Source organism: Macadamia integrifolia, chromosome 14, assembly GCF_013358625.1.
Source record: "Macadamia integrifolia cultivar HAES 741 chromosome 14, SCU_Mint_v3, whole genome shotgun sequence".
Classification (NCBI taxonomy): Eukaryota; Viridiplantae; Streptophyta; class Magnoliopsida; order Proteales; family Proteaceae; genus Macadamia; species Macadamia integrifolia.
Window position 1 is genome coordinate 30,203,572 of NC_056570.1, and position 24,937 is coordinate 30,228,508.

A 24,937-nucleotide genomic window follows, 5' to 3' on the forward strand; every position below is an offset into this window, starting at 1 on the left:
CTCGGCCTTGGCCTGAACTCCCAACCGAGGTAAGGACCTTCAGTCAGGTCAGCTCGGCCTTGGCCTGAGCTCCCAACTGAGTTGAAGACCTTCGGTCAGGTCCGCTCGGCCTTGGCCTGAGCTTCCAACCGAGGTTGTGACCTTTGGTCAGGTCCGCTCGACCTTGGCCTGAGCTCCCAACCAAGGTTTTGACCTTCGGTCAGATCAGCTCGGCCTTGGCCTGAGCTCTCAATCGAGGTGAAGACCTTCGGTCAGGTCCACTCAGCCTTGGCCTGAGCTCCCAACCGAGGTTGTGACCTTCGGTCAGGTCAGCTCGGCCTTGGCCTGAGCTCCCAATCGAGGTGAAGACCTTCGGTCAGGTCCGCTCGGCCTTGGCCTGAGCTCCCAACCGATGTTTTGACCTTCAGTCAGGTCAGCTCAGCCTTGGCCTGAGCTCCCAACCGAGGTAAAGACCTTCGGTCAGGTCCACTCGGCCTTGGCCTGAGCTCCCAATCGAGGTTGTGACCTTCAATCAGGTCAACTCGGCCTTGGCCTGAGCTCCCAACCGAGGTAAAGACCTTTGGTCAAGTCCGCTCGGCCTTTGACTGAGCTCCCAACCGAGGTATGGACCTTCTGTCAGGCTGTAGCGAGGAAGGTGAGGTTCTGCTGCAACGTGAGGTGCCTTTGACTCTTGGTCATGATGGCTCTGATGGGGAGACCCTCCACCATGCTGACGACGAGGCCATGAACCCAATAGACGCCCCTGAAGCCACCCTTCACCTTACCTCAGCCTTCGGGCTATCTTTTTTTTTGTGATGTGTGCCTTCGGGCCTTTTCATGTAATCTCGGCCTTTGGGCCTTTTTAATGAATGAATATTTCCGTTTCTTCGGATACCTTTACCTTTTGCTTTTTCGCATTTTCTTTTTGATAAGGGATCTTTATCCCGTAGGTAGGTGCAAAAAGGTCGAACCCCTCGGTGGCCCATGGATTAATACGCCTCTACTCTAGTACGAGGCTTGGTTTTGCTCCATCGGCTTATCCGAGCGGTTTTCCAAGTCCGAGGGCCGTGGACTTAAGGGATCCTGAACATGTAGGATTTGGTCGGTGCCCCCGACCGAGGTAAGGACCTTCGATCAGGTCTGCTCGGCCTCTGCCTGAGCTCCCGACTGAGGTTGTGACCTTCAGTCAGGTCAGCTCAACCTTAGCCAAAGCCCCCAATCGAGTTGGGACCTTCGGTCAAGTCCGCTCGGTCTCTTCCTGAGCTCCCAACCGAGGTAAAGACCTTCGGTCAGGTCCGCTCGGTCTTGGCATGAGCTCCAACCGAGGTTGGGACCTTCGATCAGGTCCGCTCGGCCTTGGCCTGAGCCCCCAACCAAGGTAGGGACCTTCGGTCAGGTCAGCTCGGCCTTTGCCTGAGCTCCTAACCAAGGTAGGGACCTTCTGTCAGGGCCGCTCGGCCTTGGCCTGAGCTCCCAACTGAGGTGAGGACCTTCGATCGGGTCCACTCAGCCTTGGCCTGAGCCCACAACCAAGGTAGGGAGCTTCGGTCAGGTCAGCTCGGCCTCGGCTTGAGATCTGAACCTAGGTGAGGACCTTTGGTCAGGTCCGCTCGACCTTGGCCTGAACTCCCAACCGAGGTAAGGACCTTCGGTCATGTCAGCTCGGCCTTGGCCTAAGCTCCCAACCGAGGTTGTGACCTTCTGTCAAGTCAATTCAGCTTTGGCCTGAGCTCCCAACCGAGGTTGTGACCTTCAGTCAGGTCCGTTTGGCCTTGGCCTGAACTCCCAACCGAGGTAAGGACCTTCGGTCAGGTCAGCTCAGCCTTTGGCTGAGCTCCCAACCGAGGTGGGGACCTTCGGTCAGGTCCACTCGGCCTTTGCCTGAGCTCCCAACCGAGGTGGTGACCTTTGGTCAGGTCCGCTCGACCTTGGCCTGAGCTCCCAACCGAGGTTGTGACCTTCAGTCAGATCAGCTCGGCCTTGGCCTGAGCTCCCAACCGAGGTGAAGACCTTCGGTAAGGTCCACTCAGCTTTGGCCTGAGCTCCCAACCGAGGTTGTGACCTTCGGTCAGGTCCGCTCGGCCTTGGCCTGAGCTCCCAACCGATGTTGTGACCTTCAGTCAGGTCAGCTCAGCCTTGGCCTGAGCTCCCAACCGAGGTAAAGACCTTCGGTCAGGTCCACTCGGCCTTGGCCTGAGCTCCCAATCGAGGTTGTGACCTTCGATCAAGTTGTGACCTTCGATCAGGTCAACTCGGCCTTGGCCTGAGCTCCCAACCGAGGTAAAGACCATCGGTCAGGTCCGCTCGGCCTTTGACTGAGCTCCCAAGAGAGGTAGGGACCTTCTGTCAGGCTGTAGCGAGGAAGGTGAGGTTCTGCTGCAACGTGAGGTGCCTTTGACTCCTGGTCACGATGGCTCTGATGGGGAGACCCTCCACCATGCTAACGACGAGGCCGTGAACCCGATAGACGCCCCTGAAGCCACCCTTCACCTTACCTCAGCCTTCGGGCTATCTTTTTTTTTTGTGATGTGAGCCTTCGGGCCTTTTCATGTAATCTCGGCCTGTGGGCCTTTTTAATGAATGAATATTTCTGTTTCTTCGGATACCTTTACCTTTTGCTTTTTCGCATTTTCTTTTTGATAAGGGATCTTTATCCCGTAGGTAGGTGCAAAAAGGCCGAACCCCTCGGCGGCCCAAGGATTAATACGCCTCTACTCTAGTACGAGGCTTGGTTCGGCTCCATCGGCTTATCCGAGAGGTTTTCCAAGTCCGAGGGCCGTGGACTTGAGGGATCCTGAACATGTAGGATTTGGTCGGTGCCCCCGACCGAGGTAAGGACCTTCGATCAGGTCTGCTCGGCCTTTGCCTGAGCTCCCGACTGAGGTTGTGACCTTCAGTCAGGTCGGCTCAACCTTAGCCAAAGCCCCCAATCGAGGTTGGGACCTTCGGTCAGGTCCGCTCGGTCTCTTCCTGAGCTCCCAACCGAGGTAAAGACCTTCGGTCAGGTCTGCTCGGCCTTGGCCTGAGCTCCCAATCGAGGTTGTAACCTTCGATCAGGTCAGCTCGGCCTTGGCCTGAGCTCCCAACCGAGGTAAAGACCTTCGGTCAGGTCCGCTCGGCCTTTGACTGAGCTCCCAACCGAGGTAGGGACCTTTTGTTAGGCTGTAGCGAGGAAGGTGAGGTTCAGCTGCAACGTGAGGTGCCTTTGACTCCTAGTCACGATGGCTCTGATGGGGAGACACTCCACCATGCTGACGACGAGGCCGTGAACTCGATAGACGTCCCCTGAAGCCACCCTGCATCTTGCCTCAGCCTTCGGGCTCTCTTTTTTTTTTGTTATGTGAGCCTTCGGGCTATCCTCTTTTTTTTTGTGATGTGAGCCTTCGGGCCTTTTCATGTAATCTCGGCCTTCGGGCCTTTTTAATGAATGAATATTTCCGTTTCTTCGGATACCTTTGCCTTTTGCTTTTTCGCATTTTCTTTCTAATAAGGGATCTTTATCCCATAGGTAGGTGCAAGAAGGCCAAACCCCTCGGCAGCCCAAGGATTAATACGCCTCAACTCTAGTACGAGGCTTGGTTCTTCTCCATCGGCTTATCCGAGAGGTTTTCCACGTCCAAGGGCCGTGGACTTTAGGGATCCTGAACATGTAGGATTTGGTCCGCTCGGCCTTTGCCTGAGCTCCCGACTAAGGTCGTGACCTTCGGTCAGGTTGGCTCATCCTTAGCCAAAGTCCCCAATCGAGGTTGGGACCTTTGGTTAGGTCCGCTCGGTCTCTTCCTGAACTCCCAACCGAGGTAAGGGCCTTCAATCAGGTCCGCTCGGCCTTTGCCTGAGCTCCCAACCGAGGTTGTGACCTTCGGTCAGGTTAGCTCGGCCTTAGCCAGAGCCCCCAACCGAGGTAAGGACCTTTGGTCAGGTCCGCTCGGTCTTTGCCTGAACTCCCAACCGAGGTAAGGACCTTCGGTCAGGTCTGGTCGGCCTTGGCCAGAGCTCCCAACTGAGGATGTGACCTTCAGTCAGGTCAGCTCAGCCTTAGCCTGAGCTCCCAAATGAGGTGGTGGCCTTCAATCAGCTCAGCTCGGCCTTCGCCTGAGCTCCCAACCGAGGTAGGGACCTTCGGCTGTATCCCTTCGTCAAGTTCCCTTCGGCTCTGCCTTGATCAACAACCATGGTGATGACCGAGGTAAGGACCTTCGGCAAAGCTAAAGCCACCAAAAAGGAGAATTCCTATCAATTGCCGTAAACCAGCTGACATATTTTTCATAAGTAAAATCATCCGGAGAGCTTAATCTCTAGGAGTAAAAGCAATAAAATTTGACACAAAAGACATGCTACAATTTATGTTGTAACCACCTTGGGTGCAATTTGGTGTGTGTTTCACAACTTAAGTGAGGTAGTGATTACAAAAGTTTCTATTTCTTTCTGGAGAATTATTAATGTAACAAGGGTTTGTTATTTATCCAAACATAACAAGACGCTAATTACCCTTTTAGAACTACAGTAGGATGCAATTGGAAATAAATTTAAGAGGACAATTAAGTAAAATAACATTTCCTGATGAAAATAGAGAAAATTTTCCAAAAATGCAAGAATTTCAACTTATTTTCTTAACAAAGGGTAAAATCATAATTGAGCACAATTCATCTACCAAACTCCTCTCTGTTTCCTACTAACCAATCCAACCCCTCTTTTTCCGGCGGAGATAATGGTTCTTCTCAAACTCCTTCGACTCCCTCTTTTCTTCTCCCTCAGTCTATTGATCAAATGGGCTTGAACCCAAAAAATCCAGACGTTGGTATCTAGAAAAGAAATTGGATTTACAGTTCTCTTGGACGAGAAGCGACTTGTGCAGGAAAGAACGCTGTAGAGTTTATGTTCTCGGTAAGAAATGGTTTCTTTGCTCAATACTTAGACTTGCAGTCTTCATCAATGCAACAAAGAGAACCAGCTAACTCAAACAACTTTTCATACATGCCTCATAAAGGGGATTTCAGTCCAAGACAATCCCTTTCCCTTCCTCATTTTGTAGATAAAAAATATTGCTTGACTTCCGGTGAAACTGAAACAAGTTCAACGATCTCTTGAGGTTTTAGAGATCCGACTCAAGGGTTAAATTCACATTCCAGTAGGCTCTGCAGATTGAGGGTGAAGCCCCTTATTTTGATTCTTTTAAAGCCTCGGGCTCCAAATATTCAAGCTTCCTCTTGTGATAAAAAAGAACAGAGCTCACAGCTGCTACTGCCCCTTCTTCCACCATTGATTTGTTACTATAATATATACCCACTGAAACACAAACCTAAACCTAGCTTGGGCCAACCAAATCCCACACAAAGCTTCGAGATTGTACAGGAAACAAAACAGAACCTAAGGGAAAGAGAGAGGTTATGGGTTCATGGAAATTACAATTGGGATAGTGACCATGCGGGGTGAGTGGAACAGAGAAAATAAATGTTGGCTTTTCAACATGATTTCCACCGCCATTAGATGTGGAAGTAGAGACGGATCTCCGGTTGAAATGGAAACCTAGATCGAAGGGAGGTGATATTGATCGGCCAGACCTAAGCTAACTACTAATTATATGATTAATTAGAGGCAAAATATGGAGAAGAAGAAGGTGTATCAGTTATCTTAATCGAGGAGGCGGCTGTAGAGGTTTGCAGCGGCGAGTTAGATGATGGCGGTTTCAGGGACCGAGAGAAAGAGGCAAGGTTGGGAATACGTTAGGAAATGACCGAACTGCCATTTAAATGTTAATTTTACAATATAAACATGGGATTTTAATAAAAGAAAATGAAATGTCAAGTTTGCCCCACTTAATAGATACTTTTATGTTCTATTACCCATTAGTCTTTTCACCATTTTGTTATTTTTCCAAATGTAACCAACTCTTGTTACATGGATAACAACCCTTCCTTGCAACGATGGAGCTTAACATCATGAATATACATACTCTATGTAGGAAATTATGTCTCAGAATATTAAGAGAGAAAATCTAATTGTCGTATTTGTGTAAGGAAACTTTCAATCTATCACCTACATGGAATTATCATAGTCTTATAATAGAAATTGTGAAAAAAATTGGTGGACTGAATCGTGTCACTTGGCACCATTCTTAAGACTGTAGATGCAACCCATGGTGCAATTGGGAATATTACAAATCAGCTTCCAAGATAAAACAATCCAATGGCTCTTTCAGTAATTGTGCATTCAACTACTCAACCCATTTGAATGCTATAGGGTGTCAAACTCAAACTTAAAACAAAACACTCACAAAATGAACATGTAAAATCTAATTGGAAAACCCAAGAGAAGTAAGATTAAGAATATACACTTGAACGACTCAAGGGACTGCAATTGTTAAAGTCTTCCCTCTATTTACAAGACAATGAGATTAGGTAGTAAGAGAAAAGAATTAAAAGAGCTTTAAAACTAAAGGAAGAAATGACACCTAAAGATGAGAAATTAAAGATCTCTTAAAACTAAATAAACTTAATTGTCTTTAGGGGCTTTAGAAGAAAAATATTTTAGCAATTGAAGATATTAATAAGCGATATAAGAAAGAATTATAGAGTTTCCCAAATTGAATAAATAAGTAAATGACAAGGTAAAGAGTTATGAAAATCCCTTTTTAATTAAAACTATTTTTGAAGTAATTTTGAATCTTCATTTGTTTTAAAAACTTGTTTTACAACCAACACTCTGGTTTGGAGCCATTAACCGGTGGAATTCTCCTGTTATTATTAGTCAATTCTGAGTTGTGATTTCTTTCAAACTTAACTTAATATTTTTCTGATACTCCTTAAATCTGGTAATAATCTTCCCTTCTGTTTTCATTTATCTTTGGTTTGTTATCATAATTCTGAAACTGTAAGATCTCATCCTATATTCAACTGAAGATGTTTACTGGAGTCAAATGTATCATTAAAGATCGCCGGAGTTTGAGGCCGTCGGATATGAAGAAAGGAAGAGAGATTGCCAGATATTGGAGGAATAGAGAATGGTCTTTTCCACCATCACAATCACAGTCCCCACCATAGTCAAGTAACTGATGTTCCATATGGTCAACATAGGCTTGTAGCAGAGGATGGAATAGTAACCATGGAAGCACACTCACATTCACAGCAGAAAGGATGAGAATGATAAGAAGAAGAGCCAGAGGAGGAGGAGAAGGGGCCAGTGAATGACACCTACCCCTAGCATTCAATGTTTATTAGATATGAGGGGTAACTTGTTAAGTTCTAAAAAATCACAATATACTGTAACACATATTTTGCCTAAGCTATAAACTCATAATAGAACACAAGCATATAGGTTCATAGTCAAAGATTTCTTCACTTTCGCTTCAAGAAAGTCTTTTTTCTACCACTCTCTAAACAAGAACATAGGGGTAATGACTTAAATAAAAAAGGGGATACCCAGAGCACGAAGCTCCCACCACTGTGGGGTTTTGAGGATGGTCATAATGTACTCAGCCTTACCCTCGATTCAAGGAGAGGCTGCTTTCCGATCCGAACCTGCAACCATTAGATCGCAATGGAGCAACCTTATCATTGAGCCAAAACCTGCCCTCTAGGCAATGACTTAAATAAATTTTCTATTCCAATATGAAGAAGGTTAAATACTTGCACATGAATAAAGAGTTCCATATTACAGCCTAAGTCTAAAGTTTATATCATATATGATGAAATACTAACCTCTGCGTCATTCATTAAAAACTAATGGCTATTAAACAGTCATATGATGACGCTAACCACATACCCAAAGACATTGCTTAAGATTAACCACATACCCACAGATATTGCTTAAGAATTCATGGCGGCTACCACAACCCAACCCCCCTCCCCCAAAAAATTCAAAAAAAGGAGAAAGAGGATACGAGAGTGAAACAATGTCCTTTAAGCAATAGTGATCAATGGATCATACTCTCATTTTTCTCTAAAATCCAGATATTAAAAGTTACTTGACATACATCACAGAAAGATCTTTCTACATACTTTTTCCTATGTACATCCCCAAAAAATGCATTGTTCGAACCCAACTTCATGTTACTATTACCACCGAGAATGTGAACACATTCCCAACACAAACTGAACATTCACAAACTTCCTTTTTTCCTTTTTACATCTCTACTAAATACAACTGAAATCCTCAAAAATATCAATAAAACTTCTAAAACAAGATATTTACTACATGCATGTAGTAAACATAGGGAGAATTTAGCATCTTCATTCCTCCTGATGAAAGAAAGTATATGTTGAACTAGTCTCAGTCTTTGTAACCTGAAGCATGAAGCATGATCTTGTCATAAGATGAACTGGTTTAAGGATATTACTGAAGAGAAGCCTCAACACGCAAGTGTGTTAAGAATGTACTGTTTTTTGTGTCTCATTAAAAATAAATAAATTTCACCAAAAAAAAAAAAATAAATAAATAAATAAGAGCATTTTCCACCATTTTATGCTAAGCAGGGATACTCAGTGGATGAATACTAACCTCTGTACTGCGAGGAAGTCCGGTTGGAAAGACAGGAACTAAGGAACTCCACATAATAGGATCTGTTAAGGGGTCAACAGCATTGTAGTTGGTCAGAAGCGGTGCTGACAAGAAAGGTCCCAATGGATATAATGTCCTGGGATGAGGCATTCCACTCATGCCTAATGTGACTTCCACTCCATCACTACTACCATCACCACTTGCTGATTTCTCAACTGCCTTGCCATAGTCTATCTTTTTGTTCTTGTTGTTGTTGTTGTCATCGTTGTTATTGGTGGCGGTTGTAGTTGTGGTGGTTCTAATGGTGGTGGAGATATTATTTTCATTCTCATCATTCTCTTCTTGATCTTTCTTTTTTGATGCTTTCTCTTGCAAACTCTTGTAAGCAGCAGACCGTGACAAGATGCTCAATGCTGACACTGATGAACCTTTATGCTTTTTGCTTTCATGGGAGAGTCCCAACTGAGGCATCTGGTATGGCTCAGTGGGCTGTATGGCCCATTCTAGTGTTTTAAGCTCACTACCAACATCTTCTGAACCTCTCTGTTTAGCATCTTCTGATGATTTAGTGGGAGCATCTGTTCGACGTAACTTTTTGGGTCCCCACCACTTGATGTAATTTGTTAGATCAATTTTCCTCTCCATGCAAAAGCCACCTGTGTATTCACTTTCTGTTGCCACATCCTCGCTGGCACCTATCATGGGAGAACCATCACATGATTGAGAGCCAAATTCAGAGACAGTAACTATGTTCAAAAGCTTTGTAAGCATTGTGAATCACTGCAAATGAGATGCTGTGGAAGAGAATCTCTGTGGGAGCCATATTATCTGAATTTTTTATTTTCAGTTTATTAGTCAATTGTCATATGTTTGAAAGGAATATAAAGCCCATTGAACATTGGAGTATCTCTTAAAAGGGCCTTCTTTTTTTTCTTTTTTGGAGGGTTGGGGGGGAGGGGTGGGGTCAATCTCTCTTAGAAGGCTTACCATATTGTTTGCTGTTAAAGTACTCAGAACCAGCCATACGACCAAATGATGGCTCCCATAGATTACTTTGTGATGGCCTGAAATATAACTAATACCATTAGGAATCAATGAAATGAGAGGAAAAGTTTTTACATAAATAAAGCTGGAAGTGACAGCGACAAACAACTATTGGGAATACCACAGAAACAGCTGAATTTTTTTCTCCTAACATTTGATTGAGTGATTTTCATAATTGATAGAATAAAATTTTCATTGGGTGATGGGTAGATTTCATTTGGACGATGGGCAAATATCATGCTACATAATGATAAATGATCGATTGGAACAAGACTGGGTAGAATAAAATTAGAGTATACACAACGAAGGAACTAAAAGGCAGCTGCAAGAACCAGGAAATTCAACTAAGATGAAGTCATGAACAATGAAGACCATTTATCACGCAAATGAGGAGTAATATGGTGAAAGTTGAAGGCAAAGTTACTGAGGATAGGGGGCACATGAAAGGTGTGCATCTGACTGCAGTGAGGTGACATGTACATATATAAAGAACAGTAACATTGGGAACATGATGGTAAGCTGGCTTACTTCGATCAGCTGCACCCCTGGTGTACCTTGTGCCTGAATCCTAGCAGAAAAGTATGCACCCTGCTGTAGTGGTACACACCTGATGCCCCAAACTAATATAGGTACATAGTTTTGCCTCATGCATTACATGTATATGTCCTTGGAAAAACCTTACCAGTAATATGAGTTTTCAAGTATGCATCAACATGTATATTTCCTTGAAAAAGCCTTTACAGTAATATGAGTTTTCAATCATGTGAGAAATAATAAAAATAGTAAGAATATAACAATAGACTTGCCTACTTCAGTTGGGCATTTCCCTGGTGTGCCTTGCACCTGAATCCAGGCACCCATAAGCCCAAAAGGCCATGACTTATTGAAGTGGCATGCCACCTTAATTACGATAATTCGACATATTAGAAACATATAAGAAGGACAAAAAGAAGGCCATGAAGAAAATGGTCTGGATAGACTAAAGGATTTGAAAATTTCCACTGAACACATGCGGCATGCCCTTAAGAGTGGAATGGTAGAAAGACCCAACCACAAATTGTTGAGAGAAATATATGTAGGATTTGTATGATTTTACGTAAAAGAAGATACCTGGAGAGTGCACGATACTTAGATATCCCTCTTGAAAATCCACTACTTTTTCTGCAGTTGGTAACCAAAGCTTGTAAGTAACAGCATGGATGTGAGCATTATGGTTAAGGTGCAGTAAATGCAAACCTTCTAAGAGAGGCAAGGTATTCTTCTCTCGAGACATTCTGCATCTCTTCAAGGTCTCTTGAATAATCACTGACCTGCATAATACAGTTACTATGCCCTTACAAGATGTATCCAAAATCATCAATTACAAAATCAAAACTGCCGAATTAGGGTAGAACCAATCTGAAACTCTCTTTTGCCTAAAACTTTCAAACTTGATGGTTACAAAGAGGTTGCCATGATCTGAAATTCATAAGTATCAACAAAAAAATAAAAAATAAAAATGCTACACTTCACCTCATTCCCTATCAATTACAGCAATTTCCCCATAGCAGTCCAACAATGTTGTCAAATCTTTAACATGGTTTTGGTTTACACATTGTGCAGCTGCAAATATGACCAGATATGGAAGCTGTGCTGATACAGGAAATGGGGTTGATTTTCATTTCTTAAAGTCCACAAATTTGATAATGATTAGTACCAATAAAATGATACCAGACTTTCCCCTTGGTTTTGTAAGCCAATTATCTATTTACTGCTCATATCATGCTAAGTTTTGACTAAACTCCTAATATTTGAAATATCATATAGTAATATGTCTTACATTAACTTGACAAATAATGGAGAGTTGAGAGTAACACATCTACTCCAATGCAATAGAAGTATCCATGCAGTGGCATCATATTTTGCTAACACAAGTATTCAAAGCATGTTGACATATCAGCTTGTCATAGATACTAAGTCTCACTAATTGTAAAAGTCAGCTCAGGACTCATCCATGACTGCCAAGCTAACTAAAACACTGCAAAACAACCCAAAAGCCATTCTAGAGGTTGTCAATGCTAAAATCCCTCAACATTAATATTGATTTGGGCAGTACCAAAAGTTTCTATGGAGAGACTGGCAGTTGCTGCCATTCAAATGCTAGGTGATTTGCTACCAGCTAAACCGGAAAAAAAATATATATTTCCCTGAAGAGAGAGCAGAATCCCAACACAATGTACCACATTAGGGCCCATCATATAGGAAAAAATATGAAGATAACCAAGGAAAAAGCACATGTCACCAATTAATGCCACTTAATTCTTTCTGTGAGATAAATGTGAAGCTTCTGACCCTCTGACAGAATGAAACACTACACTCTCTTGAATCATTGATCATATCGATGAGAGAATAAATCCAATGATATACCAGTGTAACATCCTTTTCCTTCACCAGATGGTAGACCTCACTGGCCTCCCAAGCCAATCAAGACACTGGGACATGAGCCTTAATGTACGGTGAACCATTGGGCTGTCAAGCTATTTCAGTCCCCATGTTTGACACAAGCCAAGGACCGTCTGTTAGGCCATTAAATCCACCTCTTCCAACAACCCTGCTTAACCGAGTCCTTCTATTAAGCCTCAACCCCCAAGCAAGTAGTCAGATCCAGTCAGTTCCATACATGGAGCCACAACGGCACCATGGCTTCTTGTTTTGGTCCTAATATGAAATATTCTAGATGTGCTATTCATTAGTTGAATAAATTAATAACAATTGACATGGGGTTGTGAAAAACCCCTTTTCTCAACAAAATAAAGAAATGGCAAGAAAAAGCAAATATGAATAAATTTTAGATTTGTTTTCATCTCACTGGAAAATTAATTAGTGTCCCAGGGCCCCAATATTTTAAAGCAGCAAGATCATATGCTCTAGCTGCAGCCTCTTCCTCATCATATGCACCTACAGCAATATCAGTTCAAAGAAGAAAAATAGATAAATGTTAATAGATAATGTGAGAATTATTCAACCTGATCGGAGTTACAAGAGTAGCATTGTTCACCAACTTACCTAGGTAAACTGTCAAAGTAGATCATTCATCGCCATTTTCCATGCACATCATTAAAAAAGGTTAGATTTTGCAAAAACAAAAAGCAAAAAAGAAAAAAAAATATCCACCTTGGTATGGCTTGCCTTGGTCTACCTATGTATCCAAACTGGGAAAAAAAATCAAATTTACCTTGCTTTCCCTTCTTATTCTGGTTTTGGTTCCAAGTAGTTTTATCCCAAAGATGTGCTTCATAGCGTCCCGTCCATCTATGCCTGTCATTTTGGCAGACAAAAGAATCATTCGCGTACAACACTCTTGGCAAGACTAGAAAAACCTAGTTATCTAATCATGTCAAAGCTCATGAGAAGATGATGAGCCGAATCCTATGAGCAACAGCTACAAGGTTAAGAAGCAACAAAATAAAAGCTAGCAATAGTGAAAGATAATCAGTTGCAGAGGTGAAACCCAATATCTCAGAAGCTTGGCTATTCCTGTATTCTCCTATAATATTTGGCAACTAAACTGCAGCATTGACTGCATTACTTTACCCCTTATCCTAGGTGCAAGCTGAAGGGTTTCTCCCAAGTCCCACCCCTTCCTCTACAGCTTCATTTCTAGGCCCCACACAATTAAGTCAATGAAATGAAATCAAGGCCACCTGTTAAACCACTAAACCTACAGATGATTGCATTTCACCAACTCCAATCCTAACAAATTCTTCATCGCATGGTCATATGTTTTTACCTTTGGAAAGGTTGAAGTATCATGTTTGGTTTGCATTAAATTCTACGCTAGAGCAATAAATAGTTCTTGAGTTAGTTCTAAGGCTTTACTGGATGCTTCACTTTTGTTTTCTTGATTTCAGCCGTCAGTAACCCCAGGCATTGTCTAGTCTCTTGCATCTTAGTTTGAATTGGAAAACCTTTTAAGTTATATCAATGGTACAAATTTCCCGGTGGCTGAGATATGAGGTGTATCAAACAGATTAAAAATAATAAAGTAAATGTCAAAATCATATAATGTTGCAGCTAATATACATGGCGCATGAAGTGTGGTACCATCAAAATAAATTGGTTCTTCCCTAGAAAATCTACAATATGAATGAAGGCTTTAGCTATACAAAGCAAAACTAGTATTGTATAGAAACCTAATAGGTACACTCTTAGAAGAATCTAAGTTTGCCCTGTCTCCGCGAAGCCAAAAGACTTAAATTTATCTTCTGTTATAGGTATTTCTGACAACAGGAAAAAGTAGCAGTCTATAGCTCCCACTTTACCAAACTGTTCTGGGTTCCAGAGTTTTAATTATTCTATTTCTAGTCTACATAAGCGGACTCAAGCTAGAAAATTTCTATAGTGACCTATTTCAATCGAAATTCTCTGGACCTTCAATCATCGATCCCATCATACCTAGAGATTGAAATGCAAAAAATTTACAAGAGCTGAAGTAACATTCTTACTTCGGCTACTGTTAACTTATTTATTTAGTAGTACCTGAAAGCAAACCCAGGATCGGATTTTCGCGAATTCTACTAATAAAATACAGTTCCAATACAAATCAAAGCATTCAGTAGAAATCGGAATTTTCACACTCCTCTGTTTCAGTGATTGAAAATGTCTCGTTGGTTGACTAACCGGGTAACTCCTCTGTAAATGGAACTCCTCTTTCCTGCAGCACACGGGGGCATTTTGCTGATCCTCTCCTTAGCAGTACACCCTCTTTCCTTCTTAGCTTTCTTCAATCCTCGATAAAGTAAAAGCTGATCGTTCGCCAAAACTGCTTCTGAAGCTTCTCCCCCTCCACTTCCACTTCCTCCTCCACCACCTTCAACCTTTAATCCAGGCTCAGAAGAAGAAGAAGCCATGGATTAACCAGAACCCTAACCCTTCTTCCAGTGAGAGAGAGAGAGAGAGAGAGAGAGTGGAAATGGAACTAAGCACAGTGCAGAGAGAGTGACAGTAGAAGCTTCAAGTGAAGTCTCTCACGCTTTACTCGTTCAAATTTTTGGCTTAGCCCTCAATATGCGGAAGGACTTGTACTTGGTAGAAGCAGATGAGTATTCAAAATTACTAAATTAACCCTACTTTTTCAATTATTTCTCCGTCGTCATACGTACACCTTAGATGCTTTAGTTTAACGTTTGAAGATTGTCTAATATAATGGTTAATAATTTATTTCGAACGGTTAATGATTTAGGGTATTTATGTCATTTAAAAAAAAAAAGAGAATATTCCATCAACCACCCATCGTAACGGCTATAAGCTGTTTTTACCATAAGTTTTGACGTCATGTTTGGACTTTGAGAATAAAGTAACCGCACCACCAGCATAGGACACCTGTTCAAAAACTGTCGCACCCGTGCCACTTGTCAATTATTGTTCTTTTCTCTCTCTCCAAACGGTGCTCCCATGAGAAGGACAACTACATGTCACTTCACTGTGGAGGCCTAACACAATCTGCCATGTGGACATGGGTGGATCCATATCTGGAGGACCCACCCGCATCCATCTTTTCTCATATAGCTAAGACCAAGGTTTGAAATCTAGGCCAGATCTTACAATTTTTTTTTTTTTTCCCGAAATGAAATGATATACGAATATAAAAGTGCATAATTTCGATTATATTTCAGTCATCTTGGTCATATTTTGATCATTCGATCATTTCATTTTGAAATTTCACTCATTTCAACTCAAAACATTCACTATTTCGTCGAAAATTCAACCATTTTATTTCACTCATTTCGTTAATTTCAATCACTTCAGCCATTAACCCCCAAAATTTTCAGTAAAACATATGAGAAAAAGTACACCATGTATTTCAATGATTTTGAAACTACCAAAACACAGAAATGAAACGAGTTCTTGAACCTTGGCTAAGACTCGGTTCTGAAGTGTCTTGTGGTGGTCACTTCTTCAGCTAGGGGATAACTAAAATCATGTCTAATATCAATTTGTGGTCTAAACTTATAATTTGTTTCTAGATGATCTTGTGGAATAATTTTACTCTTCTCTCTTTGTTGCTTAGAGGGCTTTGGTATATAGGACTAATTTCAATAGTTTTGTCACTGGTATATGACTTTTGGATGCTACTTCTACAATATATTTAACCTAACTAAGGTGACAAGATAGGGATTGGGATCATGCACATATAGTATGAATAATAGTTAGCATAAATATTAAAGTAAGAGAAACTAAGATAGATAAAGTAGATAATTACTATTAACTAAAAGAAAGGCACATACCTGAAAAAACCTAAAAGCTCTGTTACCAAGCTTACACGGATTTATAAGATACACTGATTACAAAGCAGAAAAAACAATCCTCTAAATACAAGAAACTATAAAGAAAGCTCCAAGAGACTCTTATTGACATCCGACTTTAGTTGTTTTTGAATCCAGATGGACTTGAAAATGTTATAATAACATATAAAGATATCGAACGTCAGATAGTCTTCTAGAGACTTCATCGGCCATCATACATGTGTTTATAATGCCGATAGAGAGCAAAATGGGATAAAGAGGAATCTTTATAGGATTGTAAAGATTTGGCAATTAGTATGTTCTTATCTTAAGAAATCACGTGAATAATTTATCTTGTATCGGAAAAGTAGATTATTCGTAGCTTTATTAAAAGCAATGAATCATATCAAGGTTCTTGCATATTCTCGATATTATGGGTTTTAACATCATCTTCACTTATATCAATCGTATGTATATCCTTTCCAAATGTACACATTTTTATATATCTTGTTACCATATTATCTAGGATTCTTCCCATGTATTTTGAGTCGTATTCTATGTAAACTTCTATAATAATATGGCAAGTAAGATTGCTCTTAATATAGGTAATTTTGGGTGCAATCCATTCTCAAATAATGAGAATCAATTCAAGACTCATGTGTTGATATAGTATCAGATCCCTAGAGTTCCATCGAGCTATCTTGTTCCTCAAGTCATTGCAACTCCAACAAGTTGGTCTTTTATATCCTTCCCCACACAGCCAAATAACTTCTTATATATCCATAATGTCTTCTTCTAATGGTCAATCTCAATAACACCTCCACCCCATCACCATCTCCCATGATTGAAACCCCACCCACTCTCCTCACCTCTACACTAGCACCATCTACCACTCCTCTGTCCTTCTGTCTCCTCCAGCAAGCGCTCCATTATATCTCTTTTAAACTTACAACCAAAATTTTTTTCTTTTGGAAACCAGTTCATTCTATTTCTCCAAGGTCAAAACCTGTTCAGCCACCTTGATGGTTCCACTCCCTACCTCGGGGATGAGGTTATCACTCTCCTTTGGCGTCAATAGGATTCTATTTGAGTCTTCTCATTCCTTCTCTCACAGAGGAGGTTTTTCCTATTTGTGGTCATGGTAGCCATGATCGCTCTGGCCGAGGTCGGGATGGTCAATATTCACAATACCAACCGCCTATGGTGTTCGATCTACAACTATACCAATCATGGTGCCACCACCTATTAGTTACACTACCAAAACCCTACCCCTCCCCTACCCATTAACCTCTCTATGTCCCTTACTTGCATGCCCCTCCCCTCACCCAACCGTGCACTACACCTTCCCCCCCCCCCCTAAGAAATGACCTAGATTGGTTGAGCTCCAAAGGTTGGTAAAGAAATGAGAGAGGCATTAAGGGAGGCATCTCTTTAGTTCCAAATCGGCAAGGGTAAGAGATTGGACTAGTTGATAACCTCTAACACCCTTTCTATAGTTATAAGGCATTTTAAAGTTGTGAGGCCTATGACCAAAAGAAATAATATTATGATCAGGGTGTTATAAGTGGCATCAGAGCAGATCCCAGCACTTTGTGAGGCCACACCAAGGATGATGTGGCGCAAGGGTAGGAGAATGTCACACCCGAGAAATGGCCCAGAAAGTTGGATAAAAAATGGGAGAGACATTGACGGAGATACGCTCTTTAGTCTCACATCAGCTAGAGAGGAAGATCTTAAGCAATTGATAAATGGTGGTCTCCTTACTATATCATGACAAGTTTTAAAGCTGGGAAACCATAAGTCAAAGCGGACAATGTCACGCCAAGACTAAGGTATTAAGTCGTTACAAAACAGATCAATTGGTACCCATATTTCAAAAAGAAGCAAGTCCAACTATGGTCATTGGATGGGACTCTTGAAATAGTGTAGGAGAATTTTGAACTACGTAAAATAAGGGCAGAGGAAATAATGACACCCCAGTAGCTAGATTGTCTTTGTCCCTGTGAAGAAAAATTCTTATGTTAGTGACAATAGAAATGAATTAGGCAAGTTCCTTGTAGGATGATTTATGAAAAAGTGCATGTATGTATCAGAAAGATATGAATGATGAGAAAGCTACCACCAATAGGGGTCACAATGTAGCTATTACTTCAAATTTAAGGAGAAAATCTGAAACTATCCAAACAAAGAGCCTGATAGATATTCGACAAAATGATCATTACAATGTTACACACATTTTTCTGTACAATAGACTAACAGTTCGACTCCTGTAATTAACAATTCGATTCCTGTCAGGTAATGTTACAGATGTAGTAAGCCTCAGCACGTACACAGGCAAAGCTTTCCAAGTACCATTTAAACGGACTGTTTCAGTTTTGGGTCCATATGACCCTAAGAAATCCAGTCTCTCACTACTGATAGGGAAGCTTACCATCAATTTAGCCTCCAAACTTCTCCCTTTCCCCAACTTTTTTTTTTTTTCTGATAGATTATAAACCTCAAATCATTTGGTTTGGCATCTGTGTAGGCAGTTGACCCCAAATGGTCGGGATAAGGGTTCAATGAATTGAATAGAGCAAGGAGGGTTGTCCTTCAGTGGTGGATGGCATCCAGTGATCAGATGTAATAGATTGCAATTCTAGAGTTTTGATGGTTTCACTCTCCCATTCTGTCGATCAATGTTGAAGTGGGACAGGGTGAAGTGTAAAGCAAGCCCGCATCTGTTGCAGCCCCTGCTTTTCTTTTCATAAGTCCTGTAAAATATCCCAACATGGATGAAGTTTAAGGAACATAAGATTAAAAGCTTGTAACATAAAATTGCATTTGAACACTTCAAATATTGAAACTATATTCATATGGATATTGATGAAAAAGCTATACAGATTATACATGTTCTTATGAAGCGACCACATAAAAAAGGTAAAGCATAAAAAATTATAAGCATCAGGCAGATAACGAGGGGAAGGTTTGGCACATGCAACCACGACTTTTCTTTAGCTATTCTATTGCAATTAATTCGCCATTTTCTTATCAAAAAGAAGAAGGGGGGGAGGGATGGGGCCAGGCCTAGTCAAAACTCTAATCAGCCCTGCTATACAAGACAGGTCTGCCAAAAGAACTTAAAAATAAAAAATAAAAACAATCAACCATTATTTTTTTTTTGGGGGGGGGGGTGGTTGTGGGGGTGGGGGTGTGTTGGGGGGGGAAGGGGAGAGGAGGGGGGTTGATTGACACTAAATTGGCAAACAAGAGCACCTGTTCTGTGCAAAAATAACAAATTTGGAAAACTATTTTAAGCTGGGAGAAATTCATCCAGAGTACGTGACCATGGGAAGAAAAGTAGACATGTGCCAAACCTTCCCCTCATCATCCTCCATGATTATATTCACTTGATTATATGTTCCAAAAAAGAAAACTCTACCTATTCTTTTTTGAAAGAGACCAGTAAATTCTGTCCCACCACCTTTCCATGCGAAGGAGGAAACATTGCGATACATACTGTCTGAAGGTTGAATCCCAGTATCCTCCATCCATTGCAGTACCTATATTCAGTTTCAGAGTTAGTTTACCAATTAGAGAGCCATAAGGCATGCCCAAAATATTACCAGACATGCGAAATAATGACTAATAAAGTTTTCCCTGCTCAACAAGTCCTTTTATCATCACTGTTTGTTCTAGTAGTTAATAACTACCGAGACGGCAAGACCACATATGAGAAAAAAGGGGGGAGGGGACTTCTGTTTTTCCTACATATTGAGCAGTAATGGGTGTATGCTTTGTGATGTCCACATAAGAATACAATTTCAAGGAACAGTTATAGCAAGATTACTTTTAAGCATCTTTATCTGGTAACGATCTTTGCTTAGAAGGAAGGAACTAAATCGATTAGTTTTCTTTTAATTCCAGAACTATTTCATAATCTTTATCTGGTAATGATCTTTGCTTAGAAGTTAGGAACTAAATCAATTAGTTGAACTAAATCAATTAGCTTTCTTTTAATTCCAGAACTATATCATAATCTTTATCTGGTAGTGATCTTTGCTTAGAAGGAAGGAACTAAATCAATTAGATTTCTTTTAATTCCAGAACTATTTCATCACTTATAATTAGACTGAATACACTCGAATTAACATATCAGAGTCCCCCCGCCCCCCCTTTTATTTTCCAGATAAGTCGGCCCCAAGTAGAGTTGAAGTCAGGATTTCTTAATTGTGAGGTGTTGGTCTTAGCCAATTGAGCTACCCCCTTGGGGTTTAAGTGTCCCATGTTCCAACTCTTTAACATAAATGTGATCCATATTTAAGGGAAAGTAAACAACTGCCACCATGTCACATATTTAGGTGATATTTAAAACCAGAAATAGGAAATAGAGCGAGAAGAAAAAAAATAATAATAATGAAGAGATTTAATTCACTATATTCATATACCTAATAAAGTTGAGCCATGACATACCTCAATATATTTCCTCCATTTTCCAGCAGCTGAAAGATTCCTCAACAAAATTGAGTAGGTTCCAAAGTAAACATCTACACCTGACTCCAGTATTTTGTAGAAAAACTGCAAGTTTGACAAGGAAATCAGAAGCTTAATCAGAACCGTCACACCTATGCTGCCCAAATCGGTGCAGGGATTGGATACAGGTATGTCCAAGAATCAGATCCTCCTTGATGGAAGTCCGGTAGGGGTAGGGAAGAAATCCCTGAGATGGGTCTCAGAGTTGCAGGGGAGAGGGAGAAATCGCAAAAAGGAGGAGGAGGAGGAGGAGGAGGAGGAGGAGGGGGAGGGGGAGGGGGGGGGGGAAGAAGAATTGCACACAGCCCGCAGGCTCTCAAACATTCAAACTCAATTCATCATTCAATCTCTAATTACTCAATCAGTTACATGGCATAAATAGTAAAAGAAATCCAATATGAAAGGAAACCTTCTCTAATTTGGAAACTCAACTTAATTGGAAACTTAATCCTAATAACTATCTCCTACTTAAGCTACCAAAATAAAAGATTGCATGAAAATAGATATAAATTCCTAAAAGATCCTACTAGTCAAAGACCCAAATTGGATCCGGTTTAACTCTGCCTGGATACCCAGATGGGTTAGGATCAATCCATGGGGTGTGAATCTACATCAACTCCCCCAGTGTTGAGAAAAACTCATCCACGAGTTTTGTAAAACGGTAGAATCAACACCAATCGATTAGCATCCATCCTTGCCTGTATGAAGTCACTATCGAAACCATGATCGAATGCTATGTAATCCATGACACAATGTTCATTGGTGAAGTAGTGACTCGGAAAACTAAAATCAATCTCATTAATATGGTGCACTCACAAACCTCAAAAAAAAAAAATGCAAGTACCTTCATCATGGTCTCAACCTTTCCACTTTTCCCAAGAAAATGCAAAAGATGATTCAGAAGTCCGACTGAGACTGCTGATATTGAGGGCTCCACCAATTCAATTAGATTAATAGTTGTCTTCCAATCACGTAACCTTCAACATAAAATTCAAACATCATGGTGAGAGAGAACCCAAGTAGGAAGTAAAAACACAAGAAAAAAATGCTATTACGAATCTTATGATTTTTTGAAAGAAGGTGACAATTTAACATCATGCAATAGACAATGTCATGCATGACCATATGCATGCTATCTCAAAGTAGCTACATAATAATGCATTGGCACTAACAGGATACTTAGTAAACAATACTGAGCAGTGTAGAGTTCCCAACCTTTCTAGTTTCTACCGCCTTGAAAGGAAAACTATGTTGAACTACATAGCACAATCAAAACAGAGGGAATTAACCCAAGTCCACTGATAGATATCATAACCAATTATACTTCCTTGTCAAATGAATTTCTAATATCCAAATAAAATTCACCAAATTTAATTTGAATCTAACCTTCAATGCAACCAACAGAGCTATATCTCGCAGTACCCTTGACTAAATATTAAGAACATGAATGATTCTCTAATTTATGCAAAAATTCAAGGATTAAAGAATCAGAATCGGTCGCCGTATCGGTCGACCAAAATTAAGATACGTATCAGAGGGTATCGTATCGTATCGGCGATACGCTAAGATACACTAAAGATACGCACATAAATGGATATAAAACACCTTTTTAAATACTTTTGCATAAAAATTTATTAAAAAAAGCTATTAATAACATGTATTATGCATAAACACTAAATTGAGGGTATCGCACTAAAAGTTCAAGGTTTGTAGTTGTCCCATAAATGTAAAATCCTTATTCCCAACCTTGATTTCCACTTTAGTTAGAGAGAAATATGGCTGGCAGCAACTTTGGAACAAAAACCCCTCAAAAAATCGTGTTTTCTTAAAAAATACCCATCTTGGCCATTATATAACCGTAGCGCACTGTATCGATACATACCGATATGTATTGATCGATACATACCGATACATATTGATACTCATCAATACGTACCGATCGATACATACAAATACTCACCGATACCTACCGATACATATCGAAACGTATATTTCACCTCGATTTTATATTTTCCATAGAGTATCAGTACGTATTGATAGTGTATTGGTGCATATCGGTATGTATCGTAGGATATATATCGATACGAAAGGATTTTAAAAATTTCATGTATCGTATCGGTCAGCTAAATTTAAGATACGTATCGGAGGGTATCATATCGGTATCGGAGATACTTTAAACCATGTGCAAAATTGATAATTCTCTGAAATATTTTGCACCACACGGAAAAGGAACCGGTGGGGGGAAAAATTATTCCAAGAGGAAGGCAAACATATAAAAGTTGGAGCGTATTCCACCACAGCTTAATTATTAAATGTAGATATACTATTTTAATAAAGACAGCAGATATCTTACATGCTGCAGGCTGATACCATTTCAAAGAAATTAGCCTCTTTGAATGGGATTCTTTTCACTTTCATCATCTCTGCTAGAAGAAGAACCCGGGCTGGCTGACCTCCTTTATTGAAAGCTCTCATCAAAGACGAGCACGCAATAGAATCTGGTGTGATATCATTCATTTCCATTTCTTCAAATAGCGCAAGTGCCTTCTCCCAGTTCTCTAGAAAATTAGAGACCCATGTAAAACTCATGCTATAAGGCTCTGATTCTTGTCAGTATTGATCAGATCAGTATCATAACTTCGAGTGGTACCTGAAGCACTAAGTGCATGTATCATGGTTGTATATGTTATGACATCAGGCAAACAACCATTGACCTTCATCATGGTGAACAATGATTCTGCTTCTTCAAGCTGACCCTGAAAATTCATAAGAGTACTTGAGAGATGAGATCCTCCTGTTGATTTGTAACTTGATTTTGTGGAAATGAATCTTGTGAAAGCACTTACCTGTTTGATGTAAGCACAAATTGTAGATGAATACACCTCCTTAGACATGGGAATTTTTAAGTACGTCATCTTATCCACAAACTTGAGTGCTTCACCATATTTTGCCATCTTGCAAGAACCACTAATTAGTACATTGAAAGTAGCAGAATCAGGTGCAACTTTCTTTCTTCTCATAGATCTATACAAGTTTAAAGCTTTTTCATATTCCCCCACATTCATATAGCTTCCAATGGCCGAGTTAAAAGCAACTGTGTTCAATTTAATGCCCCGCATCTCAGCTGCTGAAAGAACAGAAACTATTTTCACTGCTTGACCACAACGGCCACAGGCAGCCAATAAGGTGCATATTGTCACAACATTTGGCTGGAGTCCGTTACGTTCCATTTCACGCAGCACCTCCACAGCTTCAGATAAGAACCCTTCAGATCCATAGGCATCAATTAGTGCATTATAACTCACTATATTTGGTTTCCATGAGTTCCGTTTCATCATGTCAAATGTTTCTCTAGCCTTCTCAGGTTGTCCTGATCTCCCATAAGCATTGAGTAGAGAGGTATATGATACAACATCAGGACGGAAGCCACTTCTTTTAAGTTCATTGAAAACCAAGAGGGCATCTTTGTGCATTCCATGTAAGGCATATGCACCAATAAGTGCATTGTAAGATACAATATTAGGTTTTAAGCCTTCAGCAAACATCATGTCAAATACAGCCTTGCAGTTCTCAATTTGTCCACAAACAGAATACGCATGGATGACACTTGTGAAAGTTACAACGTCAGGGCGGCATTCAGATCTTTTCTCTCTCATCGAGTTAAAAATGTCTACTGCTTTTCCATACTGCCCTTGCTTAACCAGGCAATGTATGACTATATTAAGGGTGATTGTGTCAGGGTGAATATTTGTTCCTTTCATTAACTCAAAATAGGACAACGCTTTTGCATACTGAGCCCCTTTTTTGTATGCAGTTAAAACAATATTGTGAGTCACCAAGTCTGGCCCTACTCCATTCTCTGTCATTTTCTTGCAGACATTCAAAGCCTCTTGCCAGTTTCCACTAGACGCACAAGCATTAATCAGGTTGTTATATGTCAACCGACTAGGAGGAATCTGCATCCATCATGGTTGTAGAAGTTGTGGAAGCAATGTAAAAAGATTAAAGTTTTAAGTACCAACATCAGAATGTAGGACAAGGGAGAGAAGCATACTCATATTAGCCCATAATCCTTTCAAAATTAAATAATCTATTAATGCAGAACCAAAAAATTATTAAATATGCAGTTCTCTCATCATATGGCGTTGATGAAAAACCATCTGTAAACTAGCTAAGGCTCTGCATGTATGCACAGAAACATATAAATGAAAGGCCAACTCCGTTTAAGACCCAAGATTGTCAAAGATTCAAGTTATACTCTCTCCAATTCTGATAAAAAAATAACAAAATGATAAAAGAGAGCACAACTAAAAGAAGTTATACTTTATCACCTTTCATTAAGAGCTTCACCTGCAGAAGGGATTTCAATACCGTGGTGGAACAAGCAGCCAGGGTAAACAGAAGCTAGGAGGGGAGAAATATTCCAAAGAATCATTAACGGAGAGAAGGGAATAGAAGCAGAAAGTATGTTTCATCCCTGGGAAGAATGAAAAAAGATGCTCTCAGGGGTTCAAAGATTTAAAAGTTTTCCAGTTAATTGCATGGCAACAGAAAATATTTGACTGTATAAGATCAAGGTTGTATAGACCACTCAAAATGAAAAAAAGAAGTCTTAGGTCCCTTTTTTTTTTTTTTTTTTTTTT

At 40.5% G+C, this 24,937-nt stretch overlaps 2 protein-coding genes across 4 annotated transcripts in view; both read right to left on the bottom strand.

Moving 5' to 3' along the window:
- Positions 1-7,192: 7,192 nt before the first annotated feature.
- On the bottom strand, positions 7,193-14,544 carry LOC122062068 (AP2-like ethylene-responsive transcription factor At2g41710). 2 transcript variants are annotated; one of them, XM_042625710.1, is made up of 9 exons: positions 14,179-14,544; positions 12,734-12,816; positions 12,565-12,573; positions 12,368-12,456; positions 10,756-10,829; positions 10,630-10,680; positions 9,463-9,539; positions 8,476-9,170; positions 7,193-7,496 (listed from the first exon to the last, which is right to left on the bottom strand). In XM_042625710.1, exons 1-9 carry the CDS (start codon positions 14,406-14,408, stop codon positions 7,440-7,442), a joined length of 1,365 nt encoding a protein of 454 aa, XP_042481644.1. In that variant the 5' UTR covers positions 14,409-14,544; the 3' UTR covers positions 7,193-7,439. The 2 variants fall into 2 exon arrangements, with proteins under 2 accessions (XP_042481644.1, XP_042481645.1); XM_042625711.1 differs by lacking the exon at positions 7,193-7,496 and adding an exon at positions 7,877-8,261 and having other exon boundaries at positions 14,179-14,543.
- A 3,369-nt stretch (positions 14,545-17,913) lies between these two features.
- LOC122062142 (pentatricopeptide repeat-containing protein At2g41720) overlaps positions 17,914-24,937 on the bottom strand; it is a 12,205-nt gene continuing 5,181 nt past the window's right edge. The window contains exons 4-10 of one of the 2 annotated variants that reach the window (XM_042625814.1): positions 23,141-24,250; positions 22,945-23,050; positions 22,648-22,852; positions 21,139-21,271; positions 20,235-20,339; positions 19,204-19,324; positions 17,914-18,535 (exon numbers count right to left, since the gene is read on the bottom strand). In XM_042625814.1, the coding sequence (XP_042481748.1) occupies positions 18,438-18,535; positions 19,204-19,324; positions 20,235-20,339; positions 21,139-21,271; positions 22,648-22,852; positions 22,945-23,050; positions 23,141-24,250 (1,878 nt within the window). In that variant the 3' untranslated portion in view covers positions 17,914-18,437. Of the gene's footprint in view, positions 18,536-19,203; positions 19,325-20,234; positions 20,340-20,600; positions 20,993-21,138; positions 21,272-22,647; positions 22,853-22,944; positions 23,051-23,140; positions 24,251-24,937 lie in introns of those variants that run through there. The other variant, XM_042625815.1, reaches the window with a different exon arrangement.

Bases quoted from the DNA above. Each gene is read 5' to 3' on its own strand.
- LOC122062068 (XM_042625710.1), bottom strand. From the start codon at position 14,408: ATGGCTTCTTCTTCTTCTGAGCCTGGATTAAAGGTTGAAGGTGGTGGA. The intron at 9,540-10,629 runs GTATCTTCTTTT...GTTATATTTCAG, and splicing joins AAGTATCGTGCACTCTCCAG to GCCATCACAAAGTAATCTAT. The intron at 9,171-9,462 runs GTAAGCCTTCTA...CTCCCATGATAG, and splicing joins CTTTAACAGCAAACAATATG to GTGCCAGCGAGGATGTGGCA.